Here is a 25,865-nt window from a genome sequence, read left to right on the forward strand (position 1 = left end):
ATTAGGAGTGGCAACTTTTACTCCTCCCCCCAGTAGCCTTACTAATTGGATTATATTGTAATTCTTACTTATTAATTAATGCCGACATTATGCATCATTAGCTGCTTTTACATTTGTTTAGTTCTGTGACAGCATTGCCAGCTTCATTAAAGTCAGCAGCAGGAAAACCCACATTTTTCTCTAAAGGTAGACAGATTTATTTGCCGTCATCATCATTCATGCAAGAACAGGGCATCGGGCATTAGCAGCATTAAATCAATGCAGAAGGAGATACTTAAGTGTTTCGCTCCTATTATTTTTAATCTTTTGGATAAGGCGTCTGCCCTCTTGGGTGAATGTAAAGGATTTCAGAATGGCATTTCAAAGAATAACAGAAACGTTCTTCTGTGTCCTAGCTAATATTTATCCCTCAATCAACAACAAAAAATAGATTCTGGTCATTATCACAATGCTGTTTGTGAGACCTTGTCATGTACAAATTGGCTGCCATGTTTGTTACATTACAACAGTGCATACACTTCAAGAGTACTCCATTGTCTGTAAAGTGCTTTGGGACATCCTGAGGTTGTCTCAAGATGCTGTATAAAAGTAAGTTCTTGTTTTTCTTGGCATTAAAGAAAAGAATGAAGCAGCTGCAAATGATGAAAGGCTGGCACAAAAACAAGCAAGGCAATGAGGACTCAGCAGGTTAGTCAATGTCTGAGCAAGCAGACAAGTTAAAATTTCATTTTTAACTCTTCTCCAAGCATACTTCAAAGTTTTATTCCTCTCTTTGACGTGATTTCTGTTTGATCCTTTTACACCCCCACCTTCATTTGCAATCCTTTTCTCTTGCTTTTGATGTGCATGCTTTCTATCTTGTATGTATGGGTAGAATAGAACAATTACAGCACAGAAGGCGGCCATTAAACTCATCATGGTCTGTGCTGACTCACTGAAGGAGCAATTCACCTAGTGCCAGCCCCGCCTTCTCCTCGTAACCCTAAACATTTTCCCTTTTCAGACAATAATCCACTTCCCTCTTGAATGCCTCTGAGCCTGCCTCCACCACACACTCAGGCAGCACATTCCAAATCCTAACCACTCTGCGTAAAAAAGATTTTCCTCATGTCACCATTGGGTAATTTTTTTCTTCCTTACCTTTGCCTTGTTTCTTTTTAAATGCTGTCCACCTTTCATTTTGTGTGTCAGTTCTGATGAATATTTACACTGAAACATTAACTTGTCTGCTGTTTCCATAATTAACTCATCTGCTGAGTGTTTCCAACATTCCGCTGTATTTAATTTCCAGCACTTGCAGTATTCACTTTTGGTGTTTTTTAAAAAGCTCTGGTCATGTTAATTAGTTTGTTACATGTTTCCTACTTCATATCTTTGGGCCAATCTGATCTCCGTGCCCATCCCCTCCCATACATGAGAGTCACATGACCAGAGCTTTTTTTAAAAGGCAAAACTTGCCTTCAACTTAGTCTCCCATGTTATCAATCTTTTGGACGAGACATTGAAACGAAGCACATTTATTCCCTCAGGTGGATAGAAAAGTTACTACATCATTATTCAAACCAAATCAGGGATGTTCTCCCTACATCCCTCTATCAACACATTAAAATAGATTATCTGGTATTAATTTCATTGCTGTTTGTAAGACTTTGCTGTGTGCAAATTGGCTGCCATGTTCGTCACATTGCAACAGTGATTACATTTCAAAGAAAGTTAAAATAGCTGTAAAACAATTTAGGACATCAGGAGATTGTGAAAAGTGTCATTTAAATGCAAGTCTATGTTTAACAGCATCATCCAGATATAGTAAATGAACCTTTTTTTTTTAAATACAGTAATTTGTGCCTCTAGTTATTTGCCTGCATAGAAAGACAGGATAATACAGCTGGTGCCCTGATATGCAGGCAAATAAAATAGCAGCTGTGCTGAACAAAGTAACTTGAAATGTCAAAAGCAGGAATAGTCCCATCTGTGCTGTAGTTATTGGGCATCATGGTAATTGAATCTTACGAAATGGATTCATACTAAGTCCAGTTCAGCTGGTATAATATAGAAATCTGGGGAACTGTACAATTCAAAGAAAATAAGATTTAAGGCAAAAATGAATGACAGAATTACAAATGTCTCAGTTTTGATTCAGTGAATGCAATACAGTCTCAAATGTATTCCAACAATGCTTTCAAACCCCCAGATGTCAACCTATTAAAGCTGGAATGCGGGCTTCCCACGTTTAATTGTAAAGCCAGTACCCCACCTGGATTTTGCAAAATTAACTGATAAATAGACCAACTTCTCCTACCCCTGGGTAAGAGAAGGCAGGGAAGAAAAGGGTGAGGGATAAACACTGGCTTGCACACCAAGGAGAACATCCCTGCTCTTCTTCAAAATAGTACCTTTTTGCTTTACATCCACCCAGAGGGAAGGCTCAGTTTAATATCTGATCAGTGGGAACGAGCTCCCTCAGTACTGCACTTTGTCATGCAAGATTTTGTGCTCAAGCTTTGAGTAGGATTTGAACCCATAATTTTCTGAATGAAAGCTGAGAGAACTATCCAATGAGCCACAGCTGATGCCTCAAATTAGAGAAGGCAAATGCTAGCCTGAAACCCTGTTCACATCCTAATGATATCACAACCGCTCCTGGAAGTGCGCATGGACCTTTGGCAATGGCAGGATCAACTCACCTGTGAAGTCCTTTGGCACAGATAGCAAAGCCCAAATAAAAGGCAAATAGGATTCAAAGTTATACATGTCATTGAATATAAAGCAAGGATGTAATGTAGCAAACTGAAGGATTATGTAGTCTGTATGGACATCCCAATTCATTACAGGTAGGATATTAGAGGCATGGAAAGGATACAGCAAAGCATTGGCAAAATTAGATCATGAATAAGTGGTCATAGTTATGAATAAAGGATCAAAACAGGTGTTATCTTTCCCCGCTGAAATAGGGAGAATTAAATGGGTGTCTAATAGAGGCTTTAAAAATCCTAATAGCTGCCTTCACATAAAGACGACCTGATGAAGTACATTTAAGGATGACCTTCAAGAGCCGGACACCACCTGGGCTGGAGTAAAAGATGCCCATTGCCCTGCATGGGACCAGAGGGACCAAGTCTATATAACTCACAGAGAAAGCTGGTAGAAGTGTGGAACCTTTTCTCCACATAAAGCAGCTAATGAGAGCAAAATTAATCATTTTACATTTGCAAACAACTGAGTTCTGTTAGGTCTGGCAGCATCGGCGGAGAAGAAAAGAGTTGACGTTTCAAGTCCTCATGACCCGTCAGCAGAACTGCAGTTCTGCTGAAGGATCATGAGGACTCAAAACGTCAACTCTTTTCTTCTTCGCCGATGCTGCCAGACCTGCTGAGTTTTTCCAGGTAATTTTGTCTTTGTTTTGAATTTCCAGCATCCGCAGTTTTTTGTTTTTATCTATGAGTTCTGTTAGCCCAGGATATTAAGCGATATGGAGCTAAGGCGGGTGGATAGAGTTGGGATACAAATAAGCCATCATCTCACAAAGGCTCAAGGTACTGACTGACCTACTCTGTTTCCATGTTGAGAAGATGAATAGGGGAGTTTATTCTGGTTGTCAGATGGCAATAAGGGGCAACATTATCACTGCTAGAAGTAGGAGTCTAGAAAAACCTCTTTCATTTGAAGGGTTTTGAGGCACAGAGAACATTTAAAATGGGGATAGGGAAAGTATTTAAAATGTAAAGAGGAGACATGCAAATAGGATTAGAGTAAATAGCTTTAATTGAGGAACTGACAAGTATTTGGCTGAATGCAGCACTGAAGGACTTGGTGACTCAGAAGCAATTAACACTGCATTTAACGGGCTAAGTCGGTTAAACATTATCTATCAGTTGTCAGAATGTTACAAGTTCTAGAATCCCCAAACTATGCAAAGTGAAACTTTTTCAAACCCAGGAATCACTTTAAACTGCAAGTCTCAACCCATCTGACAATTTTAGCAAAATACTATGGTGCCTTTGACTCAGATACTAGTCAGACCAAAGAGTGCCTCAGATATTGAAGCACTCGAAATAGGCCACATGTTACTTTACCATTTGGGAGTAGAAAGAAGAGAAGGCAGAAATCTAAACTAATACCAAAGTGATTAAGACCTAAAACTTCTCAAAAATACCTTTTTATTTAAAACTGCTTCCTTTCACACAAGGGTTTCACATTGGTTTTGGGGATAAACAATTACATGCTTGATCTAAATAGAGTAGACCTTATGACTGTATTTGAAAGTCATTCAAGTACATTCCTAAAGCAGAAGCTCATTGCTCAATGCAACAATGTATGTATTAACTTCTGCCATTATATACATTGTTAGGATATAGTGTTGTGTTATTCAAAAGTTGATAGATTTACCAACTCCCCTCAAAAATTCTGGAAAGTTAAGTACAAGTTCCTCAAAAAAAAAATAGACACTATAAAGGGGGCAAGCTTTACATTTACTTTAAAAATTTCTACCCAAACCAAGTCAACATCTCATCCTTTAAAACTATTTAATTCCTGGTTTGAAAATATATTTAATACTTGTATTTGTGGTAAGCTGGCAGTGGAATAAATCATAACAGAAAGTCACTGCTATAGATGGAAATCTCAAAAATATTTAATCTCACACTTTGCAGTCCAACATCGCTTTCTAAGTGATGCTACATACAAATTATCAGCTTCACAGAAGAACTGTGGCAGTGTCGAAAGCTTTTACCTGAATGGCTTCTCTCCTGTATGGGTCCGGACGTGCTTCCTCAGATCACTGAGTGTAGTAAAGTACTTAGTGCAGCCTTCTGATTCACAGTTAAATGTTTTCCCTGTGTGAAGCCTCTGATGGGCTTTTAGCCTGGAAATGAAATTGAAACAAAGGCAGTTACTACTAGAGTGTACAATTCAGAGTTGCCAGCTTGACGCGTGATACATTAGCAATTGTTAAATCACTGGTTACACCATACTGTCAAAGAATTTATCTTCAGGAGAGCTTCACTTAAAGCAGAGATTCTAATGCCTCACTTATAAGCAAAGAGTAGTTATCTAGTGTCGCAAATCAAACACGCTCTGATATGTTAACAAAATCAAAATACCGTGCATGCTAAAAATCTGAAATAGAAACAGAAAATGCTGGAAATATGCAACAGGTCTGGCAATATCTTGAGAGAGAAATAGAGTGCTGCCAGTCATCTCAACAATTTTTAGACCCTGATCATTTTTCTCCTTTTCACCATGCAAGTTCAATCCCTCTACCCCTCCACCCCCTATTAGGGTCTTTGGTGGGTTCTTCGCTTCTTCCTTGAACAGAAACCTAAACAGTCTCCAGCCATCAGCCTGCCTGATTGAACTAGTTCTCATATTGAACAACATCCCTTAACACCACTCATCCTCCAAATAGGAGTAACAGGTGTGTTCCTACATGGGGTCTGCCTTTTCGTGGAATATTTGGAACTTCTTTTTCAGTCATACTCAGGCCCCTGTCCTTCATCTTTTTCTGATGACTGTATCAGTGCAGCTTTTGCCCCAAACTTGAAAATTTCAACAGACTTTTCTTCCAATTTCCACCCTTCTCATCTGGTCCATCTCCAGCTCTTCCCTTCACTTGACTTCTTTGTCTCCATTTCTGGGGAGAGGCTCTCAACCAATATTCACTATAAATCTACTAACTCCAACAGCTACCTTGACCACACTGCCTCACTGAATCCCCCACGATCAACATCCTGGGGGTTACCATTAATCAGAAACTGAACTGGACCTGACATATAAATACTGTGGCTACAAGAGCAGGTCAGAGGCTAGGAATCCTGCGATGAGTAATTCACCTCCTGACTCCTCAAAGCCTGTTCGCCATCTACAAGGCACAAGTCAGGAGTGTAATGGAATGTTCTCCACTTGCCTGGATGAGTGCAGCTCCAACAACACTCAAGAAGCTTGACACCATTCAGGGCAAAGCAGTCTGCTTGATTGGTATCCCATCCAAAAACATTCATTCCCTCCACCACCGACGCACAGGGGCAGCAGTGTGTACCGCCTACAAGATGCACTGCAGGAACTCACCAAGGCTTCTTAGGCAGAACCTTCCAACCCCACAACCACTACTATCTAGAAGGACAAGGGCAGCAGACATATGGGAACACCACCACCTGGAAGTTCCCCTCCAAGCCACTCATCATCCTGGCTTGGAAATGTATCACTGTTCCTTCACTGTCACTGGGTCAAAATCCTGGAACTCCCTCCCTAACAGCACTGTGGGTGTACCTACACCACAGGGACTGCAGCGGTTCAAGGCAGCAGCTCACCACCACCTTCTCAAGGGCAATTAGGGATGGGCAATAAATGCTGGCCTAGCCAACAACGCCCACATCTCATGAATGACTAAAAAAATACCATCACCTCCAAGAACTCTACTCCATTCTTCTAGTTTTTCTTGGTCACATCTGTTCTGACAATACAAGCTTCCACACTCGCACTTCCAATAGGTCTTCCTTATTCCCCACTGATTCCCCAATTGTGACTGACAAGAACTTCAACTGTTGTCCATTCAATTTCATACAATTCTGTTCTCACCCCAAACCCTCCTTCTTAGAGGCACGATAGGGTTTCCCTTGCCCTCACCTTCCATCCTAGAAGCCTCTGTATTCAGCAGATCATCCTCCCCATTTCTGCCATCTCCAGCATGAAGCCCCCAACAAACATCATCTCCTCCCATCTCCTTTCAGCATTCTGGAGGGACTGTCCCTTTAATGATACCCTGGTCCACTCCTCATAGCCGCAACACTCCCTCCCCTTCATAGAGCACATTTCTACGCAAGTTTAGGAGATACAACACCTGTTCTTTTGCCCCCTCCCTTTTCACCATCCAAGGTCCCACTCCTTCCAAGTGAAACAATGATTTAGCTGCATTTCAATTTAGTATAGTACACTCAAAACTCACAATATGATCTCCTCTACATTAAAAAGACTAAATGTAACTGGGTGACCGTTTTGTGAAACACCTTCATTCCTCCCACAAGCATGACCCCAAGCTTCCAGTTGCCAGTCATTTTAATTCTCCACCTTGCTCCTACTCTGACCTCTGCCTCCTGTAGTGGTGACCCAGTGATCACCTAACAAAAATCAAGTGCACTTTTTAAAGGCTGCATTTGCTGCCAACGTGGTGCATGCACAGTTGTACTGTTTACTCCACGACATCACTGGTAGCAATGAAGTTGGCAGCAGCCAGGACAAAAATAAACGAAAATAACCTGGGTTTATATCTTCAGTGGGGACTCTAGGATTTAGCTTTCAGTTCTGAACAAGGTTCAGAGCTCTGACTGGTTAACCCAAGGCTCTACACAAATGCTACAGGACCTACTCATTCTGTCTGGCATCTTCCGTTTATAGGTTATACTTTCCTTGTTTTACCCATTTCCCTTTTGCTTGTTCCTTTGTTGGAAAATTACATCAGACAACTGGAGAGCTGGCACAGACTAATAAAAAAAATCTGTAGTATAAGGTGTGCAATAATTCATAATTTAAAAACAGCCCCTGACACAACCCAAGTTTGGAAGACAAAATCCAGCATTGGTTTTTTGCGCATGTGTAGACAAGTGCACAGTACAGACAATATCGGTGGCCATCTTGCATTGACAGGAGACAGTGTTTCCAAAACAAGATGAGCACAACTAAGTAACTAAACAATAAAACAAAGAAAAAAATTAGAAAATTAGTATCAATGTCTAATATGCTCCCACCAGTCCCTTCAGTGCCCACCTGGTTGTTGAAAGCTGCTAGCCTAACAGCAGGCTTCTCCAGAGTCATCTAAGGCTTTACAGACAGGGGCTTCATTTATAATTCTGGACAGGTATTTTAAAACAAGAGTAATCATGAACCTGTGGATGCGGAAATCATGTCCACCAATTGCTTAATAATATGCACAATTAATGTGGTTATGTGTTCTCAAAGGCATTCTGAAGCATGCTCCATTTATTTTAAAATCAATGGGCAGGTACATATACAGAACCTTAATTTGTTCTAGATACAGCTTTTCACTCAGATCATAAAAAGTTCACTTTCAAAAACCTGGTCTCTCTGGACACAAGCCAGTAAAACCAAGGGATAACCCTTAGAAAATACGTTCGCAAAATGATTAATCGGGTTACTTTTGAATTTTTAAAGGTCAATTTTCAAACTGCTTGCCTGCCATCCAGTACTGAGTGCGCATAAATTTCCTTCAGCTAAATACTGGGAAGACAAAACCAGTCTTTGGTTCCCACCACAAACTCTGTTCTCCAGCCAGTGGCTCCATTCTTCACTCTGGCAAATTCGTGGTTGAAACAGACTGTTCACAACCTTGGTGTCAGGAAGAGCTGGCTACAAACATGCTCCACCACCAAGACAGCCCAGTTCCTCCTGCATAACGCTGCTCAATTCCACCCTGACCTCAGCACACTTGTTGCGGAAATCCTCATTCATTTCTTTTGTTACCTCTAGACTTTATTCTTCCATTGCTGGCTGGCAAAAAATGGATCAAACTTAGCAACGAATTCTATCAAGCCAAGAAAGTTCCCGTTATGTGGTGAACCAAACTTTTCAATGCCTGCCTTAAAAGCTAGTCCATGTTCTGCTAATGTGCACACATCCGCAATAACACATTCAAGTACATGTACCCAGTACTCATGCTGTTTTTTCATCTGTTCCTTCAAGTGTGAATCCAAGGTTAACTCACATTGCCTCATCAGATATGCAAGCAAAGCTTTTTTATGATCCTCAGAGTTCTCGTGATTTTGAATTCCAGCAGGGTTTTGCCATCAATAAACCCATCAATAATTGGGTACCTTGCTGTTTGTGGTATATATAAACGATTTAGACTTGAATGTAGGAGGATTGATCAATAAGTTTGTGGATGATACGAAAATTGGTGGGGTAGTAAATGGTGAGGAAGATAGCCTTAGGTTACAGGAGGATATAGACAGGCTGGTCAGATGGGCTGATCAGTGGCAAATGGAATTTAATCAGGATAAGTGTGAGGTGATGCACTTGGGCAGGGCAAACAAGGCACGGGAATACACGATGAATGGTAGGACCCTGGGAAGTACCAAAGATCAGAGGCATCTTGGTGTGCATGTTCACGGTGCCTTAAGGTAGTGGGACAGGTGGTTAAGGCGGTAAGAAGGCATATGGGATACTTGCCTCTATTAGCCGAGGCATAGAATATAAGAGCAGGGAGGTTATGCTGGAACTGTATAAAACGCTGGTTAGGCCACAGCTAGCATGCAGTTCTGTAATCCTCATTATAAAAAGGATGTGATTGCACTAGAGAGAGTGCAGAGGAGATTTACCAGGATGTTGCCTGGGCTGGAGAGTTTTAGTTATGAGGAGAGATTGGGTAGACTGGGGTTATTTTCCCTGGAGCAGAGATTGAGAGGGGACACGATTAAGGTGTACAAAATAGATAGGGTAGACAGGAAGGAACTTTTCCCCTTGGTGGAGGGATCAATAACCAGTGTGCACAGATTTAAGGTAAGGGGCAGGAGGTTTAGAGGGGATGCGTGGAAGAATGTTTTCACCCAGAGGGTGGTGGGAATCTGGGACTCACTGCCTGAAAGGGTGGTCGAGGCAGAAACCGTCATAACATTTAAGAAGTATTTGCATATGCACTTGTGATGCCATGGCATACAAGGCTATGGGCCTAGTGTTGAAAAATAGGATTAGAATAGTTAGGTACTTGTTTGATCAGGGCAGGCTTGATGGGCCAAAGGGCATTTTTCTGTGCTGTAAACCTCTATGACCTCTATGGTCTCGTTGTCAGCCTCCCATCTTCCATCCTATATAAACTTGAGCTCAAAATTCTGTTGCCCATATCCTAACTCTCACCAAATTCAATTTATCCATCATCCCTGTGGTTGCTGACCTACAATGAATCCTGGTTCAGCAATGCCTCAATTTTAAAATTCCATTCCTTGATTTCATCTCTCTCCATGTTCTCACCCCCTTCCCATCTCTGTAGCCTCCTCCAGGCCTCAGTTTAAAAAGAATGTGAAGGTTCAAAACAAGAGTCTTTCAAAACACATGTACAAAACTTTCTAAGAATACTGAAGGTTAACTAACACACAATTACGCTGTTGTTTTGACCTGACTGGATCTTAGTTAAGCAACCTAACACAATATAGTTCCTTGCACAGCCGCATTCTGTGTTGTCCAACAGAAACTGCTGACCAGCCACAGGTGTGGCTACAAAGGCAGTGACAGCTCTTGCAGTCACTTTAATGGAAAATGACTAATACTTACTTGCATCATGTACAAGTTATCTGTGTGTGCTTACTTAAAAATCTATCTTTCAATAATCAAGTTTAGCACTCAGCCAAGTAAAAAATTTATCTTTACCATTTTACCAAATAGAAATGTTAATGTTTTCTCTCACACAGAGAATATGTCTCAAGATCACGTAAGACGTTTTGCTTGTTATAAACCAACTCTCCTTTACTGCTAAGCTCTGATCATGTGACTGGCATGGAAAAAATGGTCAGACTGTCCCAAAGGTAAGAAAGCAGGAAACATGCAATAAGCTGATTAACATGACCAGAGCTTTTGAAAAATGAATACTGCACCAGAAATCAAATAGAAAGTGTGAAAACACACAATAGCAAGTTAGCTAAGGAGACAACAGACAAGTTAACACTTCAGGTGCAGCTGCTCATTAGAATTGCTGCAAAAATGAAAAATGAAAAGTGTTTAAAAATGGAGCAGGACAAAGATATAGAATTAAAAATACACACATACGAGAAAGGAAGTATGTGCATCTAAAGCAAGATAAACAGAAAGTAAATGAAGGCAGGCAACATAAGGGACAAAATGGAAATCACTATTAAGAGAGGAACAGAACATCAAAGCATTCTTGCACCACCAGAAATGTTAACTTGTCTGTTCTCTCCAGACACTGGCTGACATACTCAGTGATTCCAGCATCAACTGCTTTTGCTCCGGAATTCCATCTTTTTATTGCTATTGTTTAATGCAAAGAAAAGAATGATCTTGCATTTATATCATTATACAACATCAGGGCTTCCCAAAGTACTTTGTATGGTCATTGTTGTAATGTAGAAAACATAGCAGTTAATTTGCACACACCAAGATCCCATAAATAGAAACATGAATGACCAGATAGCGTTTTCTGATGCTGGTTTAGGGATAAATATTGGCCAGGACACCAGGAAGAATTTATCTGCTCTTCCTCAAAACAGTACCATAGGATCTTTTACATACACCTGAAAAGGCAGACGGGGCCTTCGTTTAATGCCTCATCAGATGATATACTTTTGACACTGGTGTCAACCTAGATTTTATGGTCAAGTCTCTGGATTGGAACTTGAACAACCTTCAGGCTTAGAGGGGAAAGAGCTATCATCTGGCATTGCTCTCCCAGGAATGCCAACCTTAGAAACTTTGTTCTTCTCATTCTCTGGTCTTTTGTTATCCTTTCCTTTTACTACCCAAATACTTTCTTCTCGTGTGCACGCATTTCCCCATCCTGCTACTTACTTTTGTTCTCTTCCTTTTAAATACTGGTTATCTTTCCTTTGATTTCATTTATGATGAAGGTTCACACCCGATACATTAGTTTTCCTATTCTGCACATATCTTGACCAACCTGCAGAGTGTTTGCAGCATTTTGTTTTCTTTTCCTAAAACACCCTTACTTAAGTACATGAATGGCAGAATACCAGTCTCTTGCCAGCATCCTGATACTATGCAACATTGCATAAACAGCATTATCAAACAAAGTATTTATGCTTCCCATCTCATTAAAGCTCCAGTCTGAATGGTGCTAAATATAGACCTCACCCAAAATGTGCTGCCAGTTCTTGACAGAAATTTCCTACAGTTCAAAGCAAGGTCAAACCAAGACTGTTATGGTATACCTTTGAGATTACGTATCATGACTAAGGACACAAGTTACTTAAGAGCTGGGATGCAGGAAGAAACGGCAGGATTGCCCAATATGGCCAAAAGAATAAAAAAAAATAAAATTTGGTGAGGAAGATAAGGACAAGGATGGAGAGATGAAATAGAGTCCACTGCAGCTGAATATCAGTTTCACTGCCTGTTCGAAATCTGGATTTCTGGATTAATGAAACTCTGCTGTTAATCTGCTGTTAAGTGAAGAGGGAGAAACAATGAAGAAAGGCAGGAATGTACAAAATTAATACTACATTCTAGAAGTTGCTACAAAGTCTACTTCCATGTTGGAAGCTTTGGCTGCCATCACCCAAGGGTTTTTAGTGCTCACCATTTTAGCGGCTACCTGTCTGAATTTCACCAGTACAATGAGTGATAAACTCTGGTTATTGTGGGAGGTTTATTAGCACGCTGAGCATATCTTTCAATTCACTCCACAAATTTGCTAAGTCTTCCTTCACCATACAAATCCAACAAATGTTTAATATCAAGAAGATATCTTAAGTTGCAAGATTTTCAAGCAAGAATATTTCTACTATAACTTCGTTCATGGAATGATGCAGAACACCTTAATGGATTTAAAACTATAAGCTTCAAACCATATTTTTAACCCCCACAAATCACAGTAACAGCAAAGAGATCACACCCATCTTATTATTGTTATTGTGAGAAAGATAATCAAATTCATCTATATCCATCTCTACATGGTCTGGGACCACATGACATAGGAGCAGAAGTAGGCCATTCAGCCCAAGTCTGCTCCATCATTCAATGAGATCATGGATGATCCGATAATCCTCAACTCCACTTTCCTGCCTTTTCCCCATAACCCTTGATTCCCTTACTGATTAAAAGTCTGTCTATCTCAGCCTTCAATATATCTAATCACCCAGCCTCTACAGCCCTCTGTGGCAAAGAATTCCACAGATTCACTACCGTCAGAGAAGAAATTCCTCCTCAACTGTGTCTTAAATGGGTGATCTCCTAGTCTGAGGTTATGACCTCTGGTCCAGGATTCTCCCACAAGGGGAAACAACCTCAGCATCTACCCTGTCAAGCCCCCAAAGAATCTTATATGCTTCAATGAGGTCGCCTCTCATTCTTCTAAACTCCATTGAGTACAGGCTCAACCTACTCAACATTCTCCTCATAAGAAAATCCCACCAGGCCCGGGATCAACCTAGCAAACCTTCTCTGGACTGCCTCCAATGCCAGTATATCTTTTCCTTAGATAAGAGGACCAAAACTGTTCACAGTATTCTAGGTATGGTCTAGTTAGTGCCTTGTATAGTTTTAGCAAGACTTCTCTATTTTTATACCCCATTTCCTCTGAAATAAAGGCCAACATTCCATTTGCCTTCCCTATTACCTGAACTTGTATGCTAGCTTTTTGTGATTCTTGCTCGAGGTCTCCCAAGTCCTGCTGTGCTGTAGCTTTCTGCAGTCTTTCTCCATTTAAATAATATTCAGCTCCTCTATTTATCCTGCCAAAGTGCATAACCCCACATTTTCCCACATTATACTCCTTCTGCCAAGTTTTTGCCCACTGACTTGACCTGTCAATATCCCTCCGTAGACTCCTTGTGTCATCCTCACTGCTTGCCTTCCCACCTATTTTTGTGTCATCTGCAAACTTGGTGATAGCACATTCACTTCCCTCATCCAAGTCATTAACATATATTGTAAATAACTGTGGCCCCAGCACTGATCCCTGTGGTACTCCACTAGATACAGGCTGCCAACCTGAAAATGCCCCCCTCATCCCAACTCTCTGTCTATTAGTTAGCTAATCCTCTATCCGTGCTAATAAACTACCGACAACACCATGGGCTCTTATCTTATTAAGTAGCCTTGTGTGCAGTAACTTATTGAACGCCTTTTGGAAATCCAAATATATTACATTTACTGGTTCTCCTTTGTCTATCCTACTTGTTACCTCCTCAAAGAATTCTAATACATTTGTCAGGCATGATTTCCCCTTCGTGAAGCCATGCTGACTCTGCTTGACTATATTATGCATTTCTAAATGCTCTGCTATTACATCCTTTATAATAGATCCCAACATTTTCCCAATGACAGATGTTAAGCTAACTGGCGTATAGTTACTTGTTTTCTGTCTCCCTCCCTTTTTGAATAAGGGTGTTACATTGGCAGTTTTCCGATCCTCCGGACTTTGAGAATCTAAGGGTTCTTGGAAGATTACTACCAGTGCATCCACTATCTATGTAGCTACTTCCTTTAATATTGTAGGAGACAACCCATCAGGTCCAGGGGACTTATCGGCCTTTGGCCCCATTAGTTTCCTAGTACTTTTCCCTCTGGTGATAGTTAGTGTATTTATTTCCTCCCCCGCTTTTGCCCCTTGATTAGGGACTCACTGTGTAAAATCTTGCTCATTTAATTAAATTAGAATGCTTCAATCTGGCCTCCAAACGAATTGTAATTCATTGTGGCATCAAGAAAAACCAACTTACTTTCTTCTTTTACTTTCTTGTTGGAATCCATAGTTGAGTACAGGGCGTGGGTCAAAACTACATATTCTGAAGTCAGGAAGAGCTTTGTATTCAGCTTTAGCAAATGAAGCCTTCAAACATTTGTTTTCTCTTGCATTCCAAGCAATATAACACTTCCCACAGCTGGGGGAAAAGTTATGCGATCACAGAAAACGTTCAACTTCTTGCCAAATTAAAAATCAGTTCAAAACACCCACATTAAAAAAACCTGAACCGGGTCAAAAATCCACAATGGCAGACAAACAACTAAGACAAAGTGCAGATTTAGACTAGCAAAAGAAGCTTAATGCAAATATGCACACAGTGACTTTCCAGTTGGACTGGGTTGAAATTTTTTTTTCAGTAATTTATAGAGTGCAGATAATACAAGCTTATAAAATTGACAGAGAAGAAGTGGCTGATCCATCAAGCCTTCCCCACACCATGATGCCGTATTGCTGTACTTTAAACTGAATAAATGGGGATTGTGGAATAAAAATTTCCAGGTTGTAACAACATATTAAAATTGCTATGGGTAATGGGGACTCGTATTTGAAATCCACACAGCACGTTTACCTTCACAGAAAATTCTTCTGATCATGCTGTGTAAGATCACAAATGCTGATCAGGCAAGGATGCAGTTTTTCAAGTGGAGATCAATGCAGTGACTCATTATCAAAACACTACTTTCCAACATTCAAGAGTTGTTAAGTGCATGAAAAAAACTCAAACTGAAAATAAAGGAATCAACAGGCAGGTGGTACCAGAAGAGAATGGGAGAAGCATTGCATAGATTAAAGATCAACAATTTGAGAGCTGAACAAGTCAACTATCACAGGCTAGACAGAAGCAGTTGAAAGGCCACAGATGTAAGATTTCACTGAAGAGATTAGAAGCAACAGCATGTATATTTTCTTTAGAGATGTGAAAGTCTTTAGGCTTCACTTCCAGTGGTTAAAGAAGAAAATATATTAATATCAAAAATTAGATTGGATAGGTGGATAAAGGTAAAGAGAATGAGGTGACATGGGAGCAGGCAAATGTGATTGGGTCCAAATGGAATGCATCCTAGGTTGCTAAAAAAAAATGCAAGGGTAGAAATATCAGAGACATTGATTACAATCTTTCAATTCTCATTAACGGATATAGTACCATCAGAGGAGTGTTGTTATATCGCTACTCAAGAAAGGAAGGGGGATAAAGCAAAAAACCTACAGACCAGTCAGTCTTAACATTGGTCTCTAATACCACCAATATCGGGGACAAAATAAACTTTCATTTGGAAAAGCATGGATTAATCAAAGAGAGATGGCATGGATTTGTTAAAGGTCAATCATGTTCTACTAACTTATAAAGTGGTTAAAAATAAACATAGGGATTATAAATAGATGAATATAAAATAATAGAAAAAATATTCCCATTGGTTGGTGGGTCAATAATAAATATCAGGGATTAAAAAATCACTGGAAAAAGATCTAGTAAGGAAGCAGAGGAGAATTGTTTTCACTCAGTTGTCAGGAGCGTGAATGCTGTAGCTGAAAAGGTGGCTGGAAACGGATTCCATAAATAATTTTACAAAGGGGGCTGGAAAGGACAAGGAACTTACAGGGTTATGGACAAAAGTGGGGACATGGGACTAAGTAATACTGCTCTTTCAAAGTGTCAGCACAGGCATGATGGGTTGAATGATCTCATTCTGTGCTGTAAGTCTCTATGATTCTATTTGCTTGCTTAAAGGGTAATCAGAGTCATGGGTGAGTTGGGCCAAGTAGCCTTTGTTATGTACGTGCTTCTATTAGCTTTCCATAAGCAAACAAAAGACCTGTCCAACTCCATGACTTCAGTTAATCACTGCACATATCTCTTGCCCTTGGCACCAGACCAAGTTGCTGACCTGATGAGAACAGGATTACTGAATACTTGTAGGCCATTTCCTGAGATCTTTGATCAGCCCTTTGCACAAAGTTTTTAAGTTATGGAAGAAAAACAGGGAAAATGCACAATTAAAAATAAAGAATAGGATATGAAAGAACAAATAGCAACATACTCACATTTGAAACTCCCCATGGATTGACCAGGCAACCAAAACAAGAATGCAATCCAAAACTAATAATCTGAAACAATCATAAAGAAAGCTCTGCAAAGAGTTCTATCACCCAATCCAAGGCTGGTAAACCGTAACTGATCAAATCAGACCTGACAAAGGAAAACATCTCTCAGGAATGTGAGTGGAAACTGAAAATGATGACTGAACTGAATTTGTGAAATCATTTGACTATCAGTGAGCCATGATGCATTAGCTTAATATTGTAGATACAGCGAAGTCATATTATTTTATGTCCAGAACCCCCAAGGCCTTAAAAACTAGGCATTTTTTCTTCTTAGGCTGTCCCTCGGGGTCAAGGGTGACTCGCTTCCACACTAAAAATGAGTTCTCAGGTGACCAAAGTCCAAAGTGCAACCTACAGTCTCTGTCACAGGTGGGGCAGATGGTGGTAGGGGGAACAGGTGGGTGGGGTACCCAGGTTGCCACGTGCTCCTTTCACTGTTTGGCTTCAGCTAGCCAATGCTAGCTGATGAGGCTCGGGGTGTTCAACTCCTTCTCGGATGCTTTCCCTCCACTTCAGGCAGTCTTGGGCCACAGATTCCCAGATGTCAGTGGGGATGTTGCACTTTTTCAATGAGGCTTTGAAGGTGTCCTTGAAGCATTTCCTCTGCACTCGGCATTTAGCTTTGTGATAACGCTCACTTTCTGTTCCACTCAGTGACAGGTCTATTGCCTAATGAAAAGATGGCATGACAAAAATGAAAGGGAACCAAAGACCCAAAGTGCATGGCACCACATGACTGGCACTCGAATTATATAACCATGGAAACAAATTATTGGGAAAATATATCAATTAATTTATAGTGATCAAATTTCACACAAATACCTACTTTTGAAAATGAAAAAGACTTGCATTTATATAAGCACCTTTCATGACCTCAAGGGCAAAGTGCTTTACAGTCAATGAAGTACTTTTAAAATGCAGTCACTGTTGTAATGTAGGAAATATGGCAGCCAATTTGTGCACAGGAAGCTCCCGCAAACAGCAATATGATAATGACAAGATAATCTATCTTTGACTGAGGGATAAATATTGGCCAGGACACTAAGGATAACTTACCTACTTTTTTTCAAAAATTTCATGGGACCTTTCTGCCCACCTGAAGGGGTATACAGGGCCTCAGTTTATCGCTTCTGCGAGAAAAATAATTGCAAAAGGTGGCATGATATGGAGCAGTACAGAATATAAGATCTCACTGAGCTAGAAAATCACAGAGGAAGCTAACCAATATTAGTGATTCTTAAGGTGGTTCTTCAGGTTGGCACAACACAGACATCAGATGCTCTGGAGGATCACAATATAACCAGAAAGGAACAGTCTGGACTGTGACTTCACATAAGTCACAAGTTCAGCTGTACATTTTTTTCATGGGATGGGCGGAGTCATGTGGGATAAAAGAGAAATACTTTGGCCTGCTTAATGAGGTCTTCATGAAGATACTACAAACTGAGATAACAAGCTCTATGCTGTGTGTAAGGATTGGCAAAGGATGCACTGATCTTACTTCTCTCAATAGACAAGACAAAGTTTATCTTGCTCCCTATCCTATTTAAAGTTCTCATCAAGGACATGCTGAGTGGCATCATGTGGTGCATCCTTGTAGTGTCTGAAGCAGGCATTGCTAGAAATATTGTGCCACTCCATAAGACCATAAGACATAGGAGCAGAAATTAGGCCATTCAGCCCATCGAGTCTGCTCCGCCATTCAATCATGGCTGATAAGTTTCTCAACCCCATTCTCCCACTTTCTCCCCGTAACCTTTGATCCCCTTACCAATCAAGAACCCATCTATCTCCATCTTAAATAAATTCAATGACCTGGCCTCCACAACGTCCTGTGGCAATGAATTCCATAATTCACCACTCTCTGGATAAAGAAGTTTCTCCTCATCTCTGTTCTAAAAGGTCTTCCCTTTACTCTGAGGCTGTGCCCTCGGGTCCTAGTCTTTCCTACTAATGGAAATATCTTCCCTACGTCCACTCCATCCAGGCCTTTCAGTATTCTGTAAGTTTCAATCAGATCCCCCCTCATCCTCCTAAACCACATCGAGTATAGACCCAGAGTCCTCAAACATTCCTCATATGTTAAGCCTTTCATTCCTGGGATCATTCTTGTGAACCTCCTCTGGACCCTCTCCAGGGCCAGCACATCCTTCCTGAGATACGGGGCCCAAAATTGCTCACAATATTCTAAATGTAGTCTGACCAGACCCTTATAAAGCCTCAGCAACACATCCCTGCTTTTATATTCTCATCCTCTCGAAATAAATGCCAACATTGCGTTTGCCTTCCTAACTACCGACTCAACCTGCAAGTTATCCTTAAGAGAATCCTGGACTAGGCTCCCAAGTCCCTTTGCACTCCAGATTTCTGAATTTTCTCCCCATTTAGAAAATAGTCTATGCCTCTATATTCTTCCTACCAAAGTGCATGACCTCATACTTCCCCACATTGTATTCCATCTGCCGCTTCTTTGCCCATTCTCCTAACCTGTCCAAATCCTTCTGCAGCCTCCCCATTTGCAAATATAACTGCACTGTTGCCATGCAAGGTTCAAGTGTTCCCTCCACGCTATCTTGAACAATGGAAGTGGTTGCAAGGAGGGCAGGTTCAAACACATGCAAACTCATCAAGTACATTGGAATGGAGGGGAATAAGGGGAGGCAGGCTCATGTGCACAGGCATGAGCTTAAAATCTCATGAGAGCTAGGTTAGAACATTCATGGTTGAGCCTGGTGCCAGCACTTGCTTCTTTGGAACATCAAGGTGATTGGCATGATACAAGTTGCCAATGTTGATTTCTCCACCAAGCTGAAAGCAGATGCCCATGCAAACCTAATAAGTAATTTGAGACTGGGGGTGGGGGAGGGGAGACAGCTGTTGCAGAGCTTTATCTGGAGGCTGCTCATCTATCCAGGGGAGACAGCTGTTGCAGAGCTTTATCTGGAGGCTGCTCATCTATCCAGGGCTCAATGTTACCACAACTGGTTCCGTAGCAATGCAAACTGCTGTTTCTGGGGTTCTGCATCCCCAGCAGACAAAAATCTACCTTCAATGGGATATATTATTTGTCCATGATGTGATTAGGAGAAAGCTGACAACATACTAATCATTTGACATGGAATTTTCCAACCATGTCATTTTTAGGAGCCAGGTACCTGCTGTCCACTTCATCAGGTGCAAGGCCTCAATTCTCGGTCTGAACCAAACAGTAACTGTTCAGTTCTTCAAAGGAAGGGGGATAGCGCACATTTTGGGGGGGGGGTAAGTGGAGGAGATCCTAAGCTGAGTCCTGATCCATTGGAGTTTCTGCTTTTGCAGGTTGTCCTCCCTCAGCCTCAGAACTATTCACAGACCTATTCCTACTGACACCAGAGTTTTTTTTTATCCATTCATGGTATGAGGGCATGGCCTTGTTAAGACTACCACTTATCCCCAATTGCCCTTGAGAAAATGATGATTAGTCACCTTCTTGAATACAACTGACAGGCTTGCTAGGCGATTTCAGGGGGCAGCTAAGAGTCAACCACATTGCTGTGGATTTGGAGTCACATATAGGCCACACCGGATAAGAATTATGATCTGCTTCCCTATAAGGCAATTAGGGAACCAGATGGATTTTTACCATTATCCAGCAGTTTAAAGATTACCATTACCGATACTAACTTTTATTATCCCAGATTTTATTTAATTAACTGAATTTAAATTCCCCAGCTGCTGTGGTGGGAATTTAATTCATGTCTTGGGATCAGTCCAGTTACATGAACATTAAGCTAGTAAAATGCATAACTGCAGCCAAGATGTGCTACTTCAGCCTGGGGTAACAAACCCACCAATTTACAATCAAATACATGGTGAAGCAATGTTACTTTATCTGAAATAGGAAACAACAAACTTAATATACTATTAAAACTGAACATAGTTCTTGTATGCATTTGCAATGTTACTTTTTTTCCTCTTTAGAATGCATGCCAAAAGATGCAATGACAACCCCAACTGAGTTCACTTAAAATAAATTCTCACTTCCTAAAATGTTGGTCTCAGGGGTCAGGTCACAAAGGCATGGCGAGAAACAAAAGCAGGTCTGTCTTAAATTTTGTAGATTACAGTGGCTCCTCACTGTGTGCGGACACATCTACCATGTGAATCTTTCATACAGAGAAGCTTCGTAGAAGGCCCCTTGAACATACAATAATTTCAGTAATTCGCCTAACAGTCATGTATATTATATGATTTTCTTCATTTTTCCACAAAATTTTCAGTTATTAATTTCTCCCTGTATTTAAAAATTTAACAATTGCACAATAGGTGAAAACTGGATTTACTTTTACATTAAAGTGACATATACAGTGCAGACCAAGTCCCGCCTACACATTACATTGAGGATACCCTCCATTGTGTTGTGTGGCACTACCACCGTGTTAAATAGGATAGATTTTAAACAGATCGAGCAACTCAAGACTGGGCATCCATGAGGCGCTGTGGGCCATCAGCAGCAGCAGAATTGCACTCTAACACAATATGTTACCTCACGGCCAGCATATCCCCCACTCTACCATTACCATCAAGCCGAGGGTCAACACTGGTTCAATAACGAGTCCAGGGGGCATGCCAGGAGCAGCACTAGGCATATCTAAAAATGAGGTGCCAACCTGGTGAAGCTATAAGGCAGAACTACTTGCTGCTTATGCTGTTTGGCATGCAAGCGATAGACAGAGCTAAGTGATCCCATAACCAACAGATCAGATTTAAGCTCTGCAGTCCTGCCACATCCAGTCGTGAATGGTGGTGGACAATTAAATTACTCAATGGAGGAGGCGGTTCCACAAGTATCCCCCAGCACATCAGTACATAAGATAAGGTTGAAGCATTTGCAGCATAGTTTAGCCAGAAGTGTTGAGTGGATGATCCATCCTTCGGAGTCAAGTTATTACACTAACTACCGTTAACGTATAGAGCTTGCCTTTTTTTCCTTTCTTTTTACCCCTCTTGTTTAGCACCCTCTCTCACCAACTAAAGACGTTAGTACACAGATCAACCCACTCCACCTCCCAAAATGTCTCTACTGAGCCCCAGTAGGTTGACACATAAACCAGAGACTACAGCAATTATTTTAAGGCTATTTCTAATTTGGTTGGAGGTTGGGGGGGTGGTGGGGGAAGAGTAATTTCTCCTGAGAACTCCTGAGAGGGCAATGTACAGACTGTGACCTCAACTCACCATAATTTTTTTTTGTGCCTTTCCTAGGGGAAACCTCAATAACCACTAACAGGTCTCAGTGAAGTTATTGCATGTGAACAAAAGCCACGTCCTTAGGCATGAATTAACTGAAACAGATGTGTATCCTTTGCTATTACTTCTACGACAGTACATCGAAAACTCTAAGCTACTTGAGAAAAAACACGAATGAAAATTACTGGTCACATCCAATCCGAAATGAAGCAAATACCATCAAGTTACCATTCTTTTCAAGTGTCAACTTAGCTCAGCTGGTATCACTAACACTTCATGCACAAGGACACAAGTTCAAGTCACGCATTCAGACAGGAGCACAACTTACAAGCGGCTATGCCACAGCAGCAGAGTGAGTGCTGTCTTTTGGATGATATCTTCACTAACAGGCTGAAGGTTAATGCTAAAAGTTCCAAAACACCCAGCCAACTAACAAAATACAAACCTATTGATTGTCATGCATCATGTTTCTTGTAGGGCATTGCCGTTTGCAATTTGCCACCATTTTACATAAGTGACTGAGTTACCTTTGTAACACACTGGTCCTGAAACAGTTGGACATTTTGACAATGCAGTTCTTGCAAATATGTATTCTTAAATTCATACAGAAAAACCATTAAACAAGGTTAGTTGTCCAGTGCATTAGGTAACATATTATGAAAAACAAATCTGAGCTTAACTCGTGCCCTAATGCACATTCCTCAAGATTGTGAGGAAAACAAAGTTGTTGACTAAGCTCTTCAAACACTCCAGGTGAATACAATCATAATTTGTGCACCAAGGGAACACCAACACTCGTTAATGCTCAACCCTGCAGAGATTTTCAAAAATAAAGGTTCAAAAATAGACACTGATTAGTAATTAAGTTTGGCTCCTCTTGATGACTAGCAGCTAAGTCAGGAGCTAGAAGCAGGTGTTGCAACATATTTTGCTCAAGCAGGTTAAAATTAGCATTGTGAAACAGGGGTACTAGCAGTCCTACTTTTCAGTCCCGATGTTACTGAATACATTAGGAACAATTGATATAATGAAGGTAAAGGCAACTTGAAATTAGCAAAGAAATGTAGAATTCTGGAAATGGACTGTAGGCCTTCCAAGCTAACAGATCAAGAAAAATACCTAGCTTTAACTCTTGTGAAATCTACTTCCTTGTTCACTAGTTCAAAGAGTGTAGAGATGGTTGAACTCTACAGCATTTAGGCAAGACTGGTCATGGCCTGAAACACCAGGTATCACAATGTTGCGAAGTTTCAGTTGAGTGAACCTGAACCAATTCAGAAATAGGCAAAACATGTGACCAAGATCTTTTGAGGAAACCTTGATTTAAATTTCAGAAAAAGTGCTCAATTTAAAAAATCCAATCCGCTCCCTCTCCACTATACAAACTGAAGACCCATTTCATGTTAATCAATTCACATGACAAGACTGTCTTGTTCAAAGGTGAGTCATAAGGAAGTTATGATGTGCAAGCGTACGTATGAGTGAGGAACTTAAATTACAGCAGAGGGGAAGGATTAAAGAAACTCGAGACTAAAAGCACACAAATCCTTAGGATCTGGTGGCCTACATCCCTGGATTCTAAATGACAGCTGCAGAGATAGTGTATGCACTGATTATGATTTTTCAACATTCTCTAGATTCCAGAATGTTTCCAAATGCAACAACACTATTCAAGAAAGGAGGGTGATAGAAAACAGAAAACTACAGGTCAATTAGCCTGGCATCAATCATAGGGAAAATGCTGGAATTAATGATTTTGACAGTCTTAATAATGCACTTAGAAAAATCGTAGTATGTTCAGATGAAGTCAACATGGTTTTACAAAAGGAAAATCAGGTTTGACAAATTTATTAGAGTTTTTTCAGGATGTAACTAGTAGGTTAGATAAAAGGAAATCAGTAGCTGTAGTATATTTGGATTTACAAAAAGCATTGAACAGCGTACCACACAGAAGATTAAACTGAAGATAAAGGTTTACGGAGTTGGGGGACGATATATTAGCATCGATAGAGGGTTGGTCAGACAGGAAGCAAAAGGTAGGGATAAGTGCTGCATTTTGAAGTTCGGAGGATGTTACTAGAGCAGTGCCGCAAGGGTTAGTGTTGGGGCCTCAATTACTTACAATCTATATTAATGACCTGGACAAAGAAACTACAAGTAACAAATTTGCTAATTATACAAAGCTGTGTGAAGAACATAAGGAGATTGCAGAGGGATCCCAACAGGTTAAGTGAGTGGGCAACAAGATAGCAGATGGAATATCATTGAGGTTATGCACTTTGGTAGTAAGGGTAGAAAAACAAAATACTTTTTAAAAGCTTGAAAATTTTAAATATTGATGTTCAGAAAGGCTTGGGTGTAGTCATACAAGGGACAGAGAAAGTTAGCAGGCAAGCACAGCCAGGAACCAGGAAGGCAAATGGCATGTTGGCCTTTATTATAAGGGGATTGGAGTACAAGAATAAGGAAATCTTGCTACAATTGCAGTGAAGCTACACCTGGAATACAATGTGCAGTTTTGGTCTCCATATCTACGAAAGGATATACTTGCATTGGAGGCAGTATAGCAAAAATTCACTAGAATGAACACTGGGAGCATTGGTCTAAGAGAGACTACGTAAACTGGGCCTAAACTCTCTGGAGTTGAGGAGAACGAGAAGTAATTTAACTTACCTATAGAGTGTATTAAATGCTTTTTCACAACCCTGCACGTCACACTCAAATGGCTTTTCCTTAGTGTGGACTCTGACGTGGATTTTTAGGCTGTAAGAGGTGAGAAAGGCCTTGCCACATCCCTGCTGATTGCAAACAAATGTATATTCACCACGATGAGTCTTCTGATGTGTCCGCAGGTTCCCTGCTGTGCTGTACGTACGTGGGCAGCCTTCAAATGTGCACTGATATCGTTTTACCTTAGCAGGGGAGGAGAAAAACAAAGAAAGTTAAAATATTACACTTTCCAGCTGGAGTTTATACATTCAACCTCTGTAGCGGTTTAACTTGCAACAATCCATCAATCAGCTTTACACTGATATGTCCAGATGCAACAACTTTATCCCCAAATTGACATGTTTAACTGATGGCGGAGGAAATCGATTAAAATTCAAAAATGGATGTTCAACAGATTTTGATTCCAATATATAAACTCGTGCAATCGGAGAACAAAAAAATATTCAACTGTCCTAGGTAGAGCCACAATAAGTCAATGCATGTCATCTCAAAGACATAACCACTCAGGCAATTTAAACAGCTCCAACCAACAATCAAATGCAGCAAAATATCAAAACACGATAAAGACAAAAAAAAATCCATGACCATCAAGGTGTATCATCCTGTACCAAAGGTCGCTTTGCCATCACTTCTATCCTTGCTGGCCTTCATTGTCTCCTGAACTTCCACTGGCTACTTCAATTAAAAATTTGCATCCTTGTGTTTGAGCCTGTTTATGCCCAAATCATTCCCCTTCCACCCCCAATCTCTAACCTCCACTACCACAATCACCACAGATCTCTCTCTTGTAACCATGGCCGCTCATCTATTCTGTCTTCTACCCACCTTTCATCCAAGCACATGGTTCAACAACTGCATCCCTACCCCTACCCTCATCACAGCATTTAGTGGCCCTGCCTTCAGCCGTCTAGGTTCCATACTCTGAAATTCCCTTCCTAAATTCCTACATCTCCCTCTCCTCCAAGGTCCTCCTTAAATACTCCAGTTTGGCTAAGTTTTTGATCATTTTTCCCAATATCTCCTCCTTTGGTTTAGCATCCATTTACATTTGATTACCCTGGAGGTATCTTGGGGTATTTTTCTACACAAGAAGGCACTATAGAAATACAAGCTGTTGTGCTCTATCCTTAATCATATAACCAAACCAAGCCTGGGTCAACAACACAAGATGCCACAAATATGTAGTAATGTAAAATAGGGAGATACTAACGTAGTGGTAATGTCAATAGACAGTAATCCAGAGGCCCAAGCTAATGCTCTGGGGACATGGGTTCAAATTCCACCACAGCAGCTGGTGGAATTCCTGGAATATAAATAGGGTCAGTATAAGTAGTAGTAGTGACCATGAAAGTATCAATTG

At 40.7% G+C, this 25,865-nt stretch overlaps 1 protein-coding gene across 2 annotated transcripts in view; it reads right to left on the reverse strand.

The window, feature by feature from the left end:
* mtf1 (metal-regulatory transcription factor 1) overlaps window positions 1–25,865 on the reverse strand; it is a 77,648-nt gene that overhangs the window by 26,009 nt on the left and 25,774 nt on the right. For both annotated transcript variants that reach the window (XM_041213534.1, XM_041213535.1), the window contains exons 3-4: window positions 24,449–24,687; window positions 4,730–4,861 (exon numbers count right to left, since the gene is read on the reverse strand). In XM_041213534.1, coding sequence (XP_041069468.1) covers window positions 4,730–4,861; window positions 24,449–24,687 — 371 coding nt within the window. The remainder of the gene's footprint in view (window positions 1–4,729; window positions 4,862–24,448; window positions 24,688–25,865) is intronic.

Source organism: Carcharodon carcharias, chromosome 19, assembly GCF_017639515.1.
Source record: "Carcharodon carcharias isolate sCarCar2 chromosome 19, sCarCar2.pri, whole genome shotgun sequence".
NCBI classification, from domain to species: Eukaryota; Metazoa; Chordata; class Chondrichthyes; order Lamniformes; family Lamnidae; genus Carcharodon; species Carcharodon carcharias.